The sequence below is a fragment of the Psammomys obesus genome, unplaced genomic scaffold (assembly GCF_907164565.1).
Source record: "Psammomys obesus unplaced genomic scaffold, mPsaObe1.curated_primary_1811, whole genome shotgun sequence".
Classification (NCBI taxonomy): Eukaryota; Metazoa; Chordata; class Mammalia; order Rodentia; family Muridae; genus Psammomys; species Psammomys obesus.
Window position 1 is genome coordinate 12,589,051 of NW_026587216.1, and position 19,351 is coordinate 12,608,401.

At 40.9% G+C, this 19,351-nt stretch overlaps 1 protein-coding gene across 1 annotated transcript in view; it reads left to right on the top strand.

The window, feature by feature from the left end:
- Positions 1–18,264, top strand: part of LOC129673726 (signal-regulatory protein beta-1-like) — a 39,041-nt gene extending 20,777 nt beyond the window's left edge. The window contains exon 3 of the mRNA XM_055603608.1: positions 18,152–18,264. Coding sequence (XP_055459583.1) covers positions 18,152–18,264 — 113 coding nt within the window. The remainder of the gene's footprint in view (positions 1–18,151) is intronic.
- Positions 18,265–19,351: the final 1,087 nt, after the last annotated feature.

Below are 19,351 nucleotides of genomic sequence, written 5' to 3' on the forward strand. Positions count from 1 at the left end.
TAAATAGTCCTATATCCCCCAAAGAAATAGAAGCAGTCATCAAAAGTCTCCCATCCAAAAAAAGCCCAGGACCAGATGGCTTCAGTGCAGAATTCTACCAGACCTTCAAAGAAGAGCTAACTCCAATTCTCTTCAAACTATTCCACAAAATAGAAACAGAAGGAACATTACCAAATTCATTCTATGAAGCCACAATCACCTTGGTACCTAAACCTCACAAAGACTCAACAAAGAAAGAGAATTTGAGGCCAATCTCCCTTATGAACATTGATGCAAAAATACTTAACAAAATACTTGCAAACCGGAACCAAGAACACATCAAAGATATTATCCACTATGACCAAGTAGGCTTCATCCCAGGTATGCAGGGGTGGTTCAATATACGGAAATCCATCAATGTGATCCACCATATTAACAAACTGAAAGAAAAAAACCACATGATAATCTCCCTAGATGCTGAAAAAGCATTTGACAAAATCCAACATCCATTCATGTTTAAAGTACTGGAGAGATCAGGGATACAAGGCACATATCTAAACATAGTAAAGGCGATATACAGCAAGCCTATAGCCAACATCAAACTGAACGGAGAGAAACTTAAAGCAATCCCTCTGAAATCAGGGACAAGACAAGGCTGCCCACTGTCTCCATATCTCTTCAACATAGTGCTGGAAGTCCTTGCTAGAGCAATAAGACAGTCGAAGGAGATCAAGGGGATACAGATGGGAAAAGAAGAAGTCAAATTATCACTATTTGCAGATGATATGATAGTATATATGAGTGACCCCAAAAACTCTACCAGGGAACTCCTACAGCTTATAAACACCTTCAGCAAAGTGGCCAGATACAAAATTAACTCAAAAAAATCAGTAGCACTCCTGTATACAAAAGACAAAAGGGCTGAGACAGAAATTAGAGAAACAACACCATTCACAATAGCCACAAATGACATAAAGTACTTTGGTGTAACCCTAACCAAGCAAGTCAAATCGGCTAGAAAAAAAAGTGGGGAATACCCTAGAACTCATTGGTACAGGAGAAAACTTCCTGAACAGAACACCAACAGCGCAGGCTCTAAGAGCAACAATCAATAAATGGGACCTCATGAAATTGAAAAGCTTCTGTAAAGCAAAGGACACCGTCATCAAAACAAAGCGACTGCCTACAGATTGGGAAAGAATCATCACCAACCCTTTATCTGACAGAGGACTCATATCCAATATATATAAAGAACTAAACAAGCTGAAAAGCAAAAAACCAAGTAATCCACTTAAAAAATGGGGAACAGAGCTAAAGAGAGAATTCTCTGCAGAGGAATATCGAATGGCAGAGAAGCACTTAAAGAAATGCTCAACCTCATTAGCCATTAGGGAAATGCAAATCAAAACAACCCTGAGATTTCACCTTACACCCATCAGAATGGCCAAGATGAAAATCTCAAGGGACAACACATGCTGGAGAGGTTGTGGAGAAAGGGGAACCCTTCTCCACTGCTGGTGGGAATGTAAACTGGTACAACCACTCTGGGAATCAATCTGGCGCTTTCTCAGACAACTAGGAATAGCGCTTCCTCAAGATCCAGCCATACCACTCCTAGGCATATACCTAAAAGAGGCGCAAGTACACAAAAAGGACATTTGCTCAACCATGTTTGTAGCAGCTTTATTTGTAATAGCCAGAAGCTGGAAACAACCCAGATGCCCCTCAACGTAAGAATGGATGCAGAAACTGTGGTACATCTATACAATGGAGTATTACTCAGCAATGAAAAATAAGGAAATCATGAAATTTGCAGGTAAATGGTGGGACCTGGAAAGGATCATCCTGAGTGAGTTGTCCCAGATGCAAAAAGACACTCACGGTATATACTCACTCATATAAACATACAATATAGAATAAACCTACTAAAATCTGTACATCTAAACAAACTAAGCAAAAGAGAGGACCCTAACTAAAATGTTCAATCCCCATCCTGAAAGGCAAAGAGGATGGACATCAGAAGAAAACAAAAATAGGAAACAACCTCGGAACCTGCTACAGAGGGCCTCTGAAAGCCAGAAGAAAACAGGAAACAACCTTGGAACCTGCCACAGAGGGCCTCTGAAAGCTTCTGCAGTATAGACTGTCAAAGCAGATGCTGAGCCTGATGGCCAACTGATGGGCAGAGTGAATGGAATTTTATGTAAGAAGTGGGAAATAGTAAGAGCTGGAGGGGACGGGAACTCCACAAGCAGAGCAACAGAACAAGATAATTTGAACACAGGGAAATTCCCAGAGACTCATACTCCAACCAAGGACTATTTGTGGAGATGACCTGGAACCCCTGCACAGGTGTAGCCTATGGCAGTTCAGTGTCCAGGTGGGTTACATAGTAATGGGAAGAGGGACTGCCTCTGACATAATCTGATTGGCCTGCTCGTTGATCACTTCCCCCTGAGGGGGGAGCAGCCTTACCAGGCCACAGTAGAGGACAATGCAGCCACTTTTGATGAGAACTGATAGACTAAGATCAGAAAGAAGGAGAGGAGGACCTCCCCTATCAGTGGACTTGGGGAGTGGCATGCATGCAGAAAGGGGAGGGAGGGTGGGATCTGGATTGGAGGAGGGAGGGGCTCATGGGGGATAAAAAATGAATAAAGTGTAATTAATAAAAAAAAATAAAAGATTTAAAAAAAATTAATAGATCCTAATTTAGAATATTGGTAAACAACTTGTACATAATAATGAACCCCTGAGCAGAACAGTATAAAGCAATTTTAAAATTATATTTGAGCAACACATAGGAGACAGTAACAGTTTTATATTTTAAACCAACTTAATTTGAATAGATATTTATAACTTTAAAATTTTATTATTATATAAAATTTATTTTGAAGCTGGGTTGAATTATAAGACAGTAAAATGTAACTTTGAATTTTTATAAAAATCCTTACCAACTTGAAATGTTGCTTGTTGTTGTGGCCTAGTAAGATAAACAATTAATTATGATTAAGACTTATAAATGCAAACCCAATGAGAAAATTATATAAAGCATTAGAAAAGGAATTTAAAGCATAAGAGTTAAGAGTAAAGTGTACATAAATCAGGAAGATTTTTTTTTTTTCTTTTTTGTAAAGCTTGGAAAAAGCATCTTAGAAGTACGCAGCAAAACAAAAAGCAACTTGGTGGGTGGTGGGGGAAGTGCATGGAGAGATGGCTGCCCAGCAGGGCACGCTGGAGGCGGAGCCTCTTTGCCCGAACCTAAGATGGTGCTGCACTGCCAGGTTAAGTGAATAGTTAAGCTATAGTTACACCCACTTCCTCCCAGGACCAGCATGGCGCCAGCCAGGGATCCTGCACTGGCCTGGGCCTCGCTGTTGATTACTGCACAGGCAAGGGTGCGCAGCCACAACGGGAGCAGGCAGCTGCTGAGCGCTCAGCGCCCATGCACCCCCAGTGCACGCCTCTGCAGCCGTGCCTCCTCCCTCCGGGGTTGCACTGGGCGTCTCCGGTTGCTGACCAGAACCGGACCAGCATCGCTGCACCTCTCAGAGAACCCCGGCCACGGTGTCAAGTTGGAGCACGGGCATCAGCTGCAGGACAGGGACCCAAGCCTGGGGAGAGCAGAAGCAGCCCAGGAAACAGCTGCGCACATGAGGACAATTGAGAGAAAAGTAGAGATTTTCAGGAGAAAATTAGTGTAACCATCCTGTCCAGAGTCCGAAAGGGTTCCTAGCTTTGCTGGGAGAGCCCTATCCTAGCCAACGCACCACTGTTATTATTTATTAAAAAGCATGAGACTGGTGTGAACCGATATTCTCTGCAAGAAGTTTATTAGGAGGGTGGGGGGTGCAGGACATGGAGAGAGAGAGAGAGAAAAGGGAAGGGGTGCCGAGAGAGAGAGAGAGAGAGAGAGAGAGAGAGAGAGTGTAAGAGTGAGAGAGAATAAGAGAGAGACCACGTGTCGAGGTTGGCCCTTTAAGGGGCAAGGTAACCACACGTTCCAGGTGCGGCCACCTGGCTGATGACACATGATGACATCATAAGTTGCTGGGTAACCCAGGAGCAGGTTGTGTTCCAAAATACTAACACCTAAGGTTTAACCAAGGCAGAGCTTTGTTCAACTGTAATCTCAGGTCAAATCTTTCCTATATTGCACAGGTCTGCATTAAAACAATTTCTGGGGACAAAAATTGCTCTTCTGCACTCATAACTCTGCTCCCTTCTCCCTTCATTTGCTCTCTATAATTAGTCCCTGTGGAGGAAGTGTCTGGGTGCCCATTGTCCTGTAAAAGCCACTGGCCAACATAGTGGCCACCAAGAATACAGAGAATGTCAGGGTATAGAAGCCTCTGCTCCTTAGGGGAGGATTTCATGCTAGTGGTGGCAACAACAAAGAGACAAATCATATTGCCTTTGTATACCTTTTCCTGAACCAAAATGGTGAAAAAGAGTAAGTGATTCTGTAACATGTAACAATGGCAGTGATAAGTTGGATTTGTGTACACATACCTAAGTGAGATTCTAGCATCATTTTCATCTTTCTAGGGAGAGGCTTTAATCCAGTTTTGTTTTGTTTTTTAATATGGAGGGTTATTATGAAAAGTATCAGCTCAAGTAAAAATCCTAGACAAAGTTCTCATCACAAAGGACCCAGGGAAGAGAGTAAGATATAAAGGCAGGGAATAAAGATTAAGAAAAAGGGGAACGAAACAAAGGAAAGGGGAAGAAGGATATTTGTCCTAAAGGGCAAAGGACTGCCTCTGGATAGAGAGGAGAAAGACATGGCTCAGAGGAAAATGGCAGTTTATAAAGGTCAAATGGGAAAGCCTGGGCTAGAAAGAGGACTTCAATTTTAATTGGGCATGTTAATTAGGTGAGCTAAAGAGGTTTCTGAGTGATAGACTTCAATACTTGGACCTTGGTAGTCAGCTTCAGGAGGAGAAAGTGGCTAGGTTTAGGAATGGAATTCAAGGTATTTAGCAAGGCAAAGGGAGTGGGGGAGAAGGGCAAGGCCTGCCAGAGCCACACTTGTCATGCTTAAGCTGGCCACCTGCTGGTGGACATTGATGTACATTAGATAAAGATCAGGATTTAAATTAATCCGCTGTTGCATGGTAGATAAAGTTGCACTTTAGACTGTGTAACTTCTCAGCACTCATGCACTCTGATCTTAATCCTACCAAAGCTTCAGTCACTGGAATCTGCACAGTGAAAGAATGCTTGAAAATTCCTAATAAATGGCTGCTTGCTCTGGTCCCCTCGAACCTATAGGGTCATCAGGTTTGCTAGAGTTAGATAGCTTGACTTCACATAACACTTGTTTACATTCCTGGTTGGATGGACACTTGAGAAGGAATTACACATGTACAAGTACCAATGTGTAATATTTGTCATACTTTGCTCATAAGACAGGTGAATTATGGGAACCTCAACAGGAGACATCTACAGGGCAAACTGCATTCATCTCAACAGTCCACACATATGCATGCATGTAGGACCAGAGAGTATTTCTGTCTGCTTAGGAGGCTTGCTTCTGTGTCCCTTGAGATTAACAATTAGGAAATGAACCACCTCTGGCTTCATTCACAGAAGGTAATCTGTGTGACTTCAGACTAAATCCAACTGAAGCCCACATATGGAGATGCAGACTCTTGGGGTTCTCAGTTTGAAATTCTGGACTTGGCACAGATTAGACATAATGGCATATACGTACAAAGAAAGAAAGTAAACAGAATGAGGAAGGATACTAGCTTTGTGGCACTTCTAGAATGTATTTTATTTTCTCAGTTATAATAGATGTCAATCTAGAAATATTTACCATAGGTTGTCTAGGTTTAAAGAGGAGGCAGGCAGGAATATAAAATATAAAATAATTTGGTAATTGCATTTCTTGGCAAGGCCTTGGCAAGGCCTTGAACTTTAATTTCCCTGGCTCTTCCACATTTTCTCCTGGGAATGTGTGCTAAATTTTACAGACACAGAACAAGGGATACATGAGGACTAGGAAAAAACAAGAAAACACATGGAGGAGAATGAGCCCTCACTGTCTGTAGCTAGTATACAACTGTGACATGGGGAAGAGCAGATTCTTAGTGTGGCTGAAACTCTGGTATTGATCCCAAGCACACAGTAAACCATGATGGTGGTGATATTATCTAGGATGGTTCTTCACAATGTTAGTCCTCAGTGGAGGCCATCACAGTCTCATCCTTGTCTACATACTACTTTACAGCAAAGCCATCTCCTCCTGTGGTCTCAGGACCTTCACCCTGTGCTCTACCTCATCAGACAGTGAACTTCACATGCAAGTCTCATGGATTCTTCCCTCGGAATATCACACTGAAGTGGTTCAAAAATGGAAAAAAGCTCTCTCCCTTGGAAACTACTGTGGACCCCAAAGGAGAAGGAGTCTTCTACAGTGTCTCCAGCACAGTCCACGTGGTGCTGGGACCTGAGGATGTTCATTCTCAGATCATCTGTGAGGTGGCCCATGACACCTTAGGAAGTCCTCTTCGTGGGACTGCCAGCTTGTCTGACATCATCCCAGGTAGGTGTCTCTGAACCACAGCTCAAGCTCTTATCTGGTTAGAATGTTTTGTCCACAGTTGTCAGCAAGTATTCATGTGTACCACACAGGAGGGATAAAAGACTATGATCAGCACAGGAAGGAAATTGTATTTATTTTAACAGAAGAAATGAAAGCTGTATTAATTATGAGCCCCACAGCTCATGCACAGCATTTTCAGGCATTTATTTCTGTCCTAGTATACACTGGAGTTTTTCTTTTTAATTTCCCTTATTAAGATCCACACACATCACTGCCTGAGCTCTTGTGTGTTAGGAGCTGTGCTTAGTGGCAGCTCTAGTCTGGAACAAACACTCCTGTACCATGATGCATTAGCAATGGGGGTGGGTCCTCAGGACTCCAGACTCATCCCTGTGCCTCAGGTCCATCTGCCTCAGCTTCTGCTTGTGCTTTTTCATTTCCACCCACTCTGGAAGTCAGCCAGCATCCAACAGTGATATTGAATCTGATAAATATCACCTGTCAAGTAAAGAACTTTTATCCTTCCAACCTTCTGTTGACCTGGATAAAGAATGGAAATATGTCTCAGACAGAAGTGGCTTCTGCACTCACTGTAAATAAGGATCGAACCTACACATGGACCAGCTGGCTCTTGGTGAACATACATGCCCATGAGGAGGACATGGTACTCACATGCCTTGTTGAGCATGATGGACAGCCAGCACTGTGGTTATCAGTGCACATCAGAGGGAGCAAGGTACTGGCATCATGCCTGGTGAGGTCTCCACTCCACCTCCTTGGCTGTGTGAAATATGGCCAAGTAGAACAAAGTTCTGATGAGAAACATCACAAAATATGTGTTATTATGTTCCACTAAAAATCTGTTCTTAGTTCCATTAGCTGAGGTTGTAATCTTGATGGCATTTAGGACTGTGTTAGTTGCTTCTGCATATCTGAACTCAAAATTTTCTTAAAAATAACTTAGGTCTGGAACAACTATATTTCCAAACAATGATCTTTAAAGGATTGTATTTAGAGTTTTTCAAAATCACTTCTTTAGGATTTTGTGTGCACCAAAATTAGGTTTTATTTAATCTTTAAATCCTCATCAGCTTTTCTTGATAAAGTTTTTGGACCTCAGGAAATCTACTCCAATGTGTTAAAATGATGAATTCAATTTCCTTTAATGTTCATAAAAACACATTAATCATCTGATATTGGGCATATTGTTGAACGTTGTATGTTTTGGAGAATTTTTATCCATTTTTATCTGAGTTTTCAAACTGCTGCTATAGAAATTCTCAAAGGCTTTTATTGTCAGTTTTAGTATAGGGTCTACATTGATATTCCTGTCTCTGTGTTGATGTGGAAAACTTGTTATTTCTCTTATATTCCATCAGTCATTAGAGAGATTTTGAGCACAAATGGTGGAAAATGAAGTTCAGAGAAACCGTAGCACAGCCTCTGAAAAAGGATAGGAAAAACAAATAAACAAACAAACAAAAAAAAAAAAAAAAGAAAAGAAAAAGAAAAAAAAATTTTTTTTTTTTCCGCTCAGGCCTCAGATATGACTGAACATAACTGCAACCAAACTAGGAGAAGCTAAGCTGGGGATAAAATTCTAGGAAGGAGAAGGGTAGTATCTCATTAATGGAATAAGTATTCCACCTATTTATTTGGCATGACTTAGAGTTAAGTTGTCTTCCTAGGAATTAAGCTAGAGATTTTATTCTTTTGATGTGAACTTTTAGTGCTTGAGCCTTTATTCCTATTCTAAAGATAACATTTTTAAATTCTATTTACTCCTGGTTTATTTTGATCTTGTTGGTTTCCTTGAAATGAGAGGTCATCCATTTCAATGCTTGATGCAAAAATTATTACCTTTCTGTGTATAACTATTGTCTGCCTGTTTAAGGTAAACAGTTATACCCCAGGCCCTCTGAGCTTTTGTGCTGGGATCTCCAATTAATTTGAGAATACTCTTCAGACCCTCTTTTATATCAGAATTCCAAAGAAGTATGCTCTAAAGTGGTTGAAGAAGGGTACGCCATTCTGTAGTACTGCAGATATCAGTGTATATCAGCTGGTTTAGCCAAGGAAGACATGTGATCACAATATTGGTCCAATAAAAGATATCATAGGCACTCAGAGAGCTTGAGGATGGGATGGCCTTTAAGAAATCTTTCATATTGAAGCTCTGGGAGGAGGCAATAGAATTCCTATTTCAAATCACCTATATAAAGTTGGGTGTCTGCTTATTCCTAAGGCCCCATCAAGGTGCATTTCATGCTTGCTTGTGTGCAATTTCTGGCAATGCTATAGTTTCATTTCTGTTGCTGTGATAAAATATCCAGACCAAAAGAAACATAAGAGATGAAAGTTTTTGTTTAGCTTACAATTCCAACTTACCTAAAGAAAGCCAGGCAGGAATTCAAGCATCACATCCACAGACAAGAGGAGAGAGAAAAACTGCACCTAAAATTTCTGTTTGCCGCCTGATGCTCAACTAGCTTTTCTTACTGATCTTACACACTGTGGGGTGCTGGGCTTAATGAAGTGATGCCACCTACATTCAGAGTGGTGCTACCATCTCAATTAGCAGTTAAGACAATCTTCCAGAGCCCCACCAACAGGTCAACTCAACTTAACAAAGTCCTTAATTGCAATGCTCTTCCTAGGCAGTTCTGTGTTATGGCAAGTTGACATTGACAACTAATCACCAGACAGTGTAAGAACTCACAATTATTTTCCTCTTGTTTCCCAAGTGTTAGGATTATTGGTATGGGCTACCAAATGATCTGTATTGTTGGTGTGGTTGTGTTGGAGAGTGAGTCTAGGACCTCTAATATGTTAGGCAAATACCACACCCAGTGAACTATACACTCAGACTGTTTCTATTCTTTAAAAATAATTTCAATCTTTGATTAATTATAAATTAAAACATCCTGAGCAATAGAAATATTTCAGATGGCATGTGTACTGTGGTGGACATGGTCTACATGATGGTCGAGGCACCAGACCATGTAATCTTGTCTCATGGATTCTTATCTATACAATTTTCCCCCTTTATCTGCATGTTTTCCAGCAGGTGGTTTCATCTGGCTGTTTACCACTTTACCAGGCTCCCTTTGTCCCCCAGAATCTAGAAATTTTTAGGGTGACTTTTCTTTAAGAAGGAGGACTGTCAATTCTCTTACATACAAGTTTTCTCTTTTATGTGTATTTATTGTTCATAGCTATTCCTGGGCTATTGAGAGACTGAACATGTCTGTGCAAGGACAGTGTCTCAGGGATCATCCTAAACAGCATCAGTGAGAGTCATCTTTCGATCCACTAAACGTGTGATCGCCCCCCCCAGTCCAGTGTACAGCAATCCCTGCAAAGTTGGAATAATAATCCCTGACACACAGGATTCTGAAAACCAAGAATTATTTATCTATCTATCTATCTATCTATCTATCTATCTATCTATCTATCTGTCTAGATATCTATTTATTTATTTACTATGCATATGAATGCTCTATCTGCAACCTGCATGCCTGAAGAGGACACTAGATCTCACTATAAATGGTTCTGAGCCACCATGTGGTTGCTGGGAATTGAACTCAGGACCTCTGGAAGAGCAGCCAGTGCTCTTAACCTCTGAGCCATTTCTCCAACCCCGAAAACAAAGTATTTAACAGTTGACAAAAAAAAAATCTCTCTTCAAAAAACACACAAAACAGTTCATTCTGGATCCAAATATCAGTGACCTTTTCAAGGAACACAGGTCAGAAACCTAAAAGTCCACTGTGGAAGTTTATGAACTTGTAGTAACAGAAGAAAGTCATAAACCAAGACACTTAAAATTCCTTGTTAGGAACATGGAAGAGGTGTGCTATGAACAGGGAAATATCTTAGAGGCTTCAGATGTTTTCTGATGGGATCCAGCATTAATGCTGGCTGAAACTCCTAAATTAACACATTCCAAAGAAAATGAACTCTGCTTGCAAATTCCAAATGATTCATCTAAGTGTTACAAAAGTGTTAGTGAGGCACAGAGGAAGGCAATACATGGCTGTTAAAAGGACTACATGTGGTGGGGAGCCAAGATGGTGACTAGCACACACAGTTTCTGAGCTGTGGAATAGGTAAACTTCTGAGTTGGTGAATGGAAGGACCTCTAACCCAGGAAAACAACGGTGAGGCTTTCTAAACAACAGGGAACATCGCAGGAGGTGAAAACTTTGGTCACCCAGGGACTTGTTAGGGGAAGAAGAGAAATGATCCTTTGATCTAACGGCACTCCCCTCCTCCAGACCTCCTTCCTCCTCGGCACAGCAGACTCATCTTTCTCAGCGCAGACCTAACTGCCTGGGGTCTACAGCCACTGAGGTGGAGCTCCAAGCCCTTTAGCGGCAAAGGCCAGCAGTACATGTCTCGGAGTCCCAGATTCGCGCAGCGGCTGCACCATCCTCCCAGGGCCCGAGTTTGCTAGACGACATACTAGCTCCGCAGGATCACCATCACTGATGGTACGGCCCGCCCAATCCCACAGTGACAGAAAATACGCTATATACTCACCAAAACCAGGCAGAAACGTCATACAAGCTAGACACACCAGGCACTGGGCCTCCCAAGCTTGGAGAACACAGTGAAGAGACCCCAGGACTTCCCAGAAAGCATCGGGACTAGTGACCCAGTCTCCAGTTACAGTGGAACTTTCTAACCTGGCGGCAGAGCAGCACTGAGCTGGCGGAGCACATCAGCCCTCCAGTTTAAGACTAACCAAGGCCAAACCAGAGAACAGAGAGCCTGGTTACCCCGATCCCTACTGACGTGAACACCCTGAAATCTCCAGCTACAGCAAGACCTCAGAACCTGGCAGTGACAGCAGCACAGAACTGGCGGAGCACATCAAAGAAGCAGGGCCAAACCAGAGAGCAGAGAGCCCAGATACCCCGATCTCTGCCAAGTGACCTGCCTGTAAGTGAGTGCACCCTTGAGAATCTGCAGCTCCCCAGATCCTGGGTCCTTCTAAAACAGAAGCCAGGCATCGAATTCCCTCCCACCCACATACCCACTTTGGGAAACAGAGGAGCACTAGGGACATTGAAGTTCCTACTCTGTGGGTCTAATTGAGGAGTTAAGGCAGTTAATGCCAGAAATTGCGCTGCGATCATCACTAGCGCCTGCGACATATACATTGCAGAGCCCTTCCCACACACTCAAGGGTTCAACATTAGCCATCACTCTGTCCCTTGAGACACACGTCCATGCACACTTACACACACACACACACACACACACACACACACACACACACACACACGCTTGCATTTGCCCCGTTTGAACCTGAGTACTTTTCTCCCACCAGTACAGCTAGTCCTCAGCACACGCTGAGAGTTCTCAGCTTCATGAAGAACTCTCCAGACACCAGAGAGAGACAGTACCAGTCTGATCTTCAGAATCCAAAAACAAACAGGGAAGGTTTCAGATAAGCCAATGGCCAGGGGTAGGTGAAAGAACACTTCCAACATAAATCAGGACATCATGACTTCACCAGCAAACCCCAAAATCGATGGATACTCCAATTCATCAGAAGCACAGGAAAATGATTTTAAACCATGCTTGCCCAATTATTTGAGGCTCATAAGGAGAAAATGAACAAATCTTTCAATGAGTTGGCCAGTCAATTGGAGGTAAAGAAAGAAGAAATAGACAAAACCCTTAAAGAAACACAGGCAAACATAGCCAAACAAATAGATACACAAGTAGAGAAAAAATTAGTGGTATATAAAAAGAAAATGAACAAAGAAATAGAGTCCATCGTAGAGAGACAGGAATCCAGATTCAAACATGAAAGAAATGGTGCAAGGCATGAAAACAGAATTAGAATTAATAAAGAAAACACAAACTGAGAAAACAGTTGAGCTGGAGAACTTGGAGAAAAGATCAGGAACCACAAAAGTAAGCATCACCAACCGAATACAAGAGATGGAAGAGAGAATCTCTGGAGCTGAAGACACACTTGCAGAAATTGATACTTCTCTCAAAGAAAAAGTAAAATCAGAAAAGTTCCAATCACAAAATATCCAAGAAATCAAGGATGCTATCAAAAGACAAAATCTAAGAATAATAGGAATTGATGAAAAAGAAGACTCCAGGCTCCAAGGTCCAGAAAATATTTTCAAGAAAATCGTAGAAGAAAATTTTCCCAACTTAAAGAAAGAGATGTCCATAAATATACAAGAGGCCTACAGAACCCCAAATAGACTAGACCAGAAAAGAAACACATCACGTCACATCATAGTCAAAACACTAAATCTACAGAACAAAGAAAAGATATTAAAAGCAGCAAGGGAAAAAGGCCAAGTAACATAGGAAGGTAAACCTATCAGAATCACACCGGACATCTCATCAGAAACTATGAAAGCCAGAAGGGCCTGGGCAAGCATCATGGAGACTCTAAGAGATCACAAATGTCAACCCAGACTACTATACCCTGCAAAGCTTTCAATCAACATAGATGGAGAAAACAAAATATTCCATGACAAAACTAAATTTACGCTATATCTAAACAGCAAACCAACCCTACGGAAGATACTAGAATGAAAACTCCAATCCAACGAAAACAAATTCACCCAAGAAAACAGGGCATACAGATAATATCCCAACAAAAATGAAAAGAAAACAAGCAATGAAACAGAGTAAGATCACCGACTCCATTACAAAAGGAACTAACATGCATTGGTCACTATCATCTATAAATATCAATGGACGCAACTCACCAATAAAAAGACACAGGCTAACAGAATGTTTACCCAACAGGATCCAACATTCTGTTGCTTCCAAGAAACACACCTATGCAACAAAGATAAACACTACCTCAGAGTAAAGAGCTGGAAAATTGTTTTTCAAGCAAATGGTTCCAGAAAACAAGCTGGAGTAGCCATCCTAATATCTAATAAAATAGACTTTCAACCCAAGTTAATCAAAAAAGATAAGGAGGGCCACTATATTCTCATCAAAGGAAAAATCCACCAAGAGGACATCACAATCTTCAATATCTATGCCCCAAATACAAGAGCACCGACATTCATAAATGAAGCATTATTAAAGCTTAAATCATACATTGATCCTGATACCTTAATAGTGGGAGACTTCAACACCCCACTCTCACCAATGGACAGATCAACTAGACAGACACCAAATAGGGAAATAAAAGCACTCACAGAATCCCTAAATCAAATGGACCTAACAGACATCTACAGATCTTTTCACCCAAACTCAAAAGAGTACACCTTCTTTTCAGCACCACATGGAACCTTCTCCAAAATAGACCATATAGTGGGTCACAAAGCAAGCCTCAACAGATACAAAAGGATTGAAATAATCCCTTGTATACTATCTGACAACCATGGACTAAAGCTGCACAACAACAACAACAGAAACAACAAAAAGCCGACACACACATGGAAACTGAACAACTTACTACTCAGTGACAACTGGGTTAAGGAAGAAATAAAGAAAGAAATTAAAGGCTTCCTAGAATTCAATGAAAATGAAGGCACAGCATACCCAAATTTATGGGACACATTGAAAGCAGTGCTCAGAGGAAAATTTATAGCACTAAGTGCCTGCAAGAAGAAATTCGTAACATCACATACAAACAACTTAATGGCCCAACTGAAAAACCTAGAAAAAAAAAAGAAGCAGATACACCCAAGAGGAGCAGACGGCTGGAAATAATCAAACTAAGGGCTGAAATCAATCAATTAGAAACAAATAAAACTATTCAAAGAATCAATGAAACAAAAAGCTGGTTCTTCAAGAAAATCAACAAGATAGACAAACCCTTAGCCAAACTAACTAAAAAGCAGAAAGAAACTATCCAAGTCAGCAAAATCAGAAATGAAAATGGGGACATAACCACAGACACTGAGGAAATCCAAACAATTATTAGGTCATACTACAAAAGCCTATATGCCACAAAATTTGAAAATCTAAATGAAATGGATAATTTTCTTGACAGATTCCATCTACCAAAATTAAATCAAGATCAGGTAGAAAGACTGAATAACCCTGTATCTCCCAAGGAAATTGAAGCAGTCATTAACAGTCTCCCCTCCAAAAAAAGTCTGGGCCAGACAGCTTCAGCACAGAATTCTAGGAGACCTTCAAAGAAGTGCTAACACCAATTTTCCTCAAACTATTCCACAAAATAGAAACAGAAGGAACACTACCAAACTCATTTTATGAAGGCACAGTCACCTTGATATCTAAACCACACAAAGACCCAACAAAAAAAGAGAACTTCAGACCTATCTCTCTTATGATCATTGATGCAAAAATACTCAATAAAATATTGCAAACCGAATCCAAGAACATATCAAAGATATCATCCACCATGACCAAGTAGGCTTCATCTCAGGCATGCAAGGGTGGTTCAACATTTGGAAATCCATCAATGTAATACACCACATGAACAAACTGAAGGAGAAAAACCACATAATCATCAACTTAGATGCTTAAAAAGCATTTGACAAAGTCCAACACCCATTCATGTTTAAAGTCTTGAAGAGATCAGGGATACAAGGCACATACCTAAAGATAGTAAAGGCAATAAACAGCAAGCCTATAGCTAACATCAAACTCAGTGGAGAGAAATTTAAATCAATCCCACTGAAATCAGGGACAAGACAAGGCTGCCCATTGTCTCCATATCTCTTCAACCTAGTACTTGAAGTCCTAGCCAGAGCAATAAGACAACTAAAAAAGATCAAGGGGATACAAATCGGAAAGGAAGAGGTCAAAGTGTCACTATTTGCAGATGATATGATAGTATACATGAGTGACCCCAAGAATTCAACCAGAGAATTCCTTCAGCTGATAAACACCTTCAGCAAAGTGGCAGGATACAAAATCAACTCAAAAAAAATCAGAAGCCCTCCTGTATACCAAAGACAAAAAGGCTGAGAAAGAAGTTAAGGAAACAACACCCGTCACAATAGCCACTAATAACATAAAGTACCTTGGGGTGACTCTAACCAAGCAAGTGAAAGACCTGTTTGAGAAAAACTTCAAGTCTCTGAAGAAAGAAATTGAAGAAGATCTCAGAAGATGGAAAGATCTCCCATGCTCATGGATTGGTAGGATTAACATTGTGAAAATGGCCATCCTGCCAAAAGCAATCTACAGATTCAATGCAATTCCCATCAAAATACCAACTCAATTCTTTACAGACCTTGAAAAAAAGATTCTCAGCTTCATATGGAGAAACAAAATACCCAGAATCTCCAAAACAATCCTGTACAACAACAGATCATCTGGAGGTATCTCCATCCCCGATCTCAAGCTGTAAAACAAGGCAACAGTAATAAAAACTGCATGGTATTGGCACAGAAACAGAAAGGAGGATCAGTGGAACCGCATAGAAGACCCAGAAATAAACCCACACACCTATGAATACTCGATATTTGACAAAGAAGCCAAATCCATTCAATGGAAAAAAGACAGCATCTTCAACAAATGGTGCTGGACCAACTGGATGTCTACATGCAGAAAAATGAAAATAGATCCATATTTATCACCCTGCACAAAACTACAGTCAAAGTGGATCAAGGACCTCAAAATAAAACCAGATACTCTAAATCAGTTGGAAAAAAAAGTGGGGAACAGCCTAGAACTCATTGGCACAGGAGAAAACTTCCTGAACAGAACACCGACAGCACAGGCTTTAAGAGCAACAATCAATAAATGGGACCTCATGAAACTGAAAAGCTTTTGTAAAGCTAAAAACACTGTCATCAAAACAAAATGACAGCCTACAGATTGGGAAAGAATCTTCACCAACCCTTTATCTGACAGAGGGTAATATCTAGTATATATAAATAACTAAAGAAGCAGAAAAGCAACAAACCAAGTAATCCCATTAAAAAATGGGGAACGGAGCTAAACAGAGAATTCTTGAAAGAGGAACATCGAATGGCAGAGAAACACTTAAAGAAATGCTCAACCTCATTAGCCATTAGGGAAAAGCAAATCAAAACGACCCTGAGAATTCACCTTACACCCTTCAGAATGGCCAAGATGAAAAACTCAAGTGATAACACATGCTGGAGAGGTTGTGAAGAAAGGGGAACACTCCTCCATTGCTGGTGGGAATGTAAACTGGTACAGGCACTTTGGAAGTCAATCTGGCACTTTCTCAGACAATTAGGAGTAGTGCTACCTCAAGACCCAGCTATACCACTCCTAGGCATATACCCAAAATTGGCTCAAGTACACAACAAGGACATTTATTCAACCATGTTTGTAGCAGCTTTATTTATAATAGCCAGAACTTGGAAACAAACCAGTTGTCCATCAAAGGAGGAATGGATACAGAAATTGTGGTATTTTTACACAATGGAATACTACTCAGCAATCAAAAAGAAGGAAATCATGAAATTTGCAGGCAAGTGGTGGGATCTAGAAAAGATCATTCTGAGTGAAGTATCCCAGAAGGAGAAAGACAAACATGGTATATACTCGCTTATATAGACCTACAAGATATGATAAACATAATGAAATATACAGACCTAAAGAAGATAATCAAGAAAGTGGACACAGGCAAAGATGATCAATCCTCATTTAGAAAGACAAATTGGATGTGCATTGAAGGTATGACAGGAATCTACCGCAAAAGGCATCTGAAAGACTCTACCTAGCAGTGTTTCAAAGCAGACACTAAGACTCATAACCAAACCCTAGGCAGAGTGCAGGGAATCATATGAAAAAAGGGAAGTTAGTATGATATGGAAAGGATAGGAGCTCTACAAGGACCAAATAAATCTGTGCACAGGGGTCTTTTCTGAGACTGATACTCAACCAAGGACCATCTATGGATATAACCTAGAACTTCTGCTTGGATGTGGCCCGTGGTAGCTCAGTAACCAAGTGGTTTTCCAAAGTAAGGGGAACAAGGACTATTTCTAACAGGATCTCAAGGTCAGGCTCCTTGACTCCCCCCCCCCCAGGGGAGTAGCAGTCCTGTTAGGTCACAGAGGAGGACTCTACAGCCAGCCCTGAAGTTACCTGATAAAACAGGGTCAAATGAAAGGGGAGGAGGTCCTCCCCTATCAGTGGACTTGGAAAGGGGCAGGGAGGAGACCAAGGAGGGAGTGTGGGGTTGGGGATGGAATGAGGGAGCGGGATACAGCTGGGACACAGAGTTAACAAAATATAACTAAAAAGAAAAATTAAATTAAAAAATAAAAATAAAAATAAAAGGACTGCATATGATCCAACTATGGCTCTGGACTGTAATATGTCCAACTCTCGTTCACTGAAGTTCTAAACGGTCAATCAGCCTTGTAGAAGGTTCATTTTGAATGTTCATCTTTTTTTGTGAGAACTTTTGCTCATAAAATCAAGTGCTATGTGAAACTAACCACAAATTCTTACACACTTTTTCTTAGAAGGACAAGTGGGAGACATGGAGCAATAGAAACCTCATTACCATCTCTTTCATTTGGAACTTCTTTGAACTGGTAGAGAAAAGATATTCAAAATCCTCAGAGCTTTAATGTGCTTAGAGGTCCACAGATGAGCCAATTGAAGACCAATGATGATGAGCTCCATGTGACCTTTCTAATGGTCCCTTCTACGTTTTGATTTCAGAATTGAAGACTTCAGATTCTGGTAAAGTCCTTGTAGCTGTGCTCTTTGGACCCAAACTGCTGCTGGTAATTGGAGTGTTTGCTGTGTACAGGTTCAAGAAGCAGAAGGCCTGACGGTACGTTAGAGGGGATGCAGGTGTATCAGTTAATTTTCTGTTTCTGTGATGAAACATTATGAGTACAACAACTTATAGTAGAAAAGGGGTTATTTGGCAGTTTACTGTTCCAGAGACATGATTCCCTCACGCTGGGGATAAATGGCAGCCAGGACAGATGTCAAGTGTCCACATTCTTAGAAAAAAGCATGAAACAGATTAAACAAACGAGAAGTGGCAAAAAGCTTTCAATCCCAAGGCTCACTTTCTGAAACATATTTCCTTTAGCAAGGCTAGACCACCTAAATCTTCCCAAACAGCACCCACAACTAGGAATCAAGATTGAAATATCCTAGAATGTAGGGAATGGTTCTTATTCAAAGCAGATGGATATCAGTGTTTTGATGAAGATAGAAATAGCAGGATCAGTAGGAGGGCCATGCCATTTATCTGTGGTAATAGCTTGCTGCTGAGGTTCATCAAGAATCTTGTGGAACCCTTTGATACATCCCTAGCTCATAGGAAGTGTGTGCATAGTGCTGAATGTTTCAGTCCAGGATCAATAAAGGTTGCCAAAGAGACTGAGAGAATGTGAGGGCAATGGTCCCTGGGGTAGGACATGGTGTATTGGCTTCACTATTCTTTTTGTTTGTTTGTTTGTTTGTTTGTTTCTGTTCCCCTTTTTTCATATCCTCTCTAGCATGTGTTGTCCATTCTAACTGGTGTAAGATGGAATCTTAGAGTCATTTTGATTTGCATTTCTCTGATGGCTAAGGACATTGAGCATTTCTTTAAGTGCTGCTCAGTTATTTGAGATTGCTCTGTTATGAATTCTAGGTTTAGGTCTGTATTCCATTTTTTCCCTTTTTTAAATTATTTTTATTAATTATACTGTATTCACTTTGTATCCCCCCATAAGCCCCTCCCTTCTCCCATCCTGATCTCACCCTCCCTCCCCGTTCTTCACGTATGCCCCTCCCTAAGTCCACTGATAGGGGAAATCATCTCCTTCCTTCTGACCTTAGTCTATCAGATCACATCAGGAGTAGCTGCATTGTGGCTTCACTATTCTTATTGGAGGTCACTACAGCATGTGAAAGATTCAG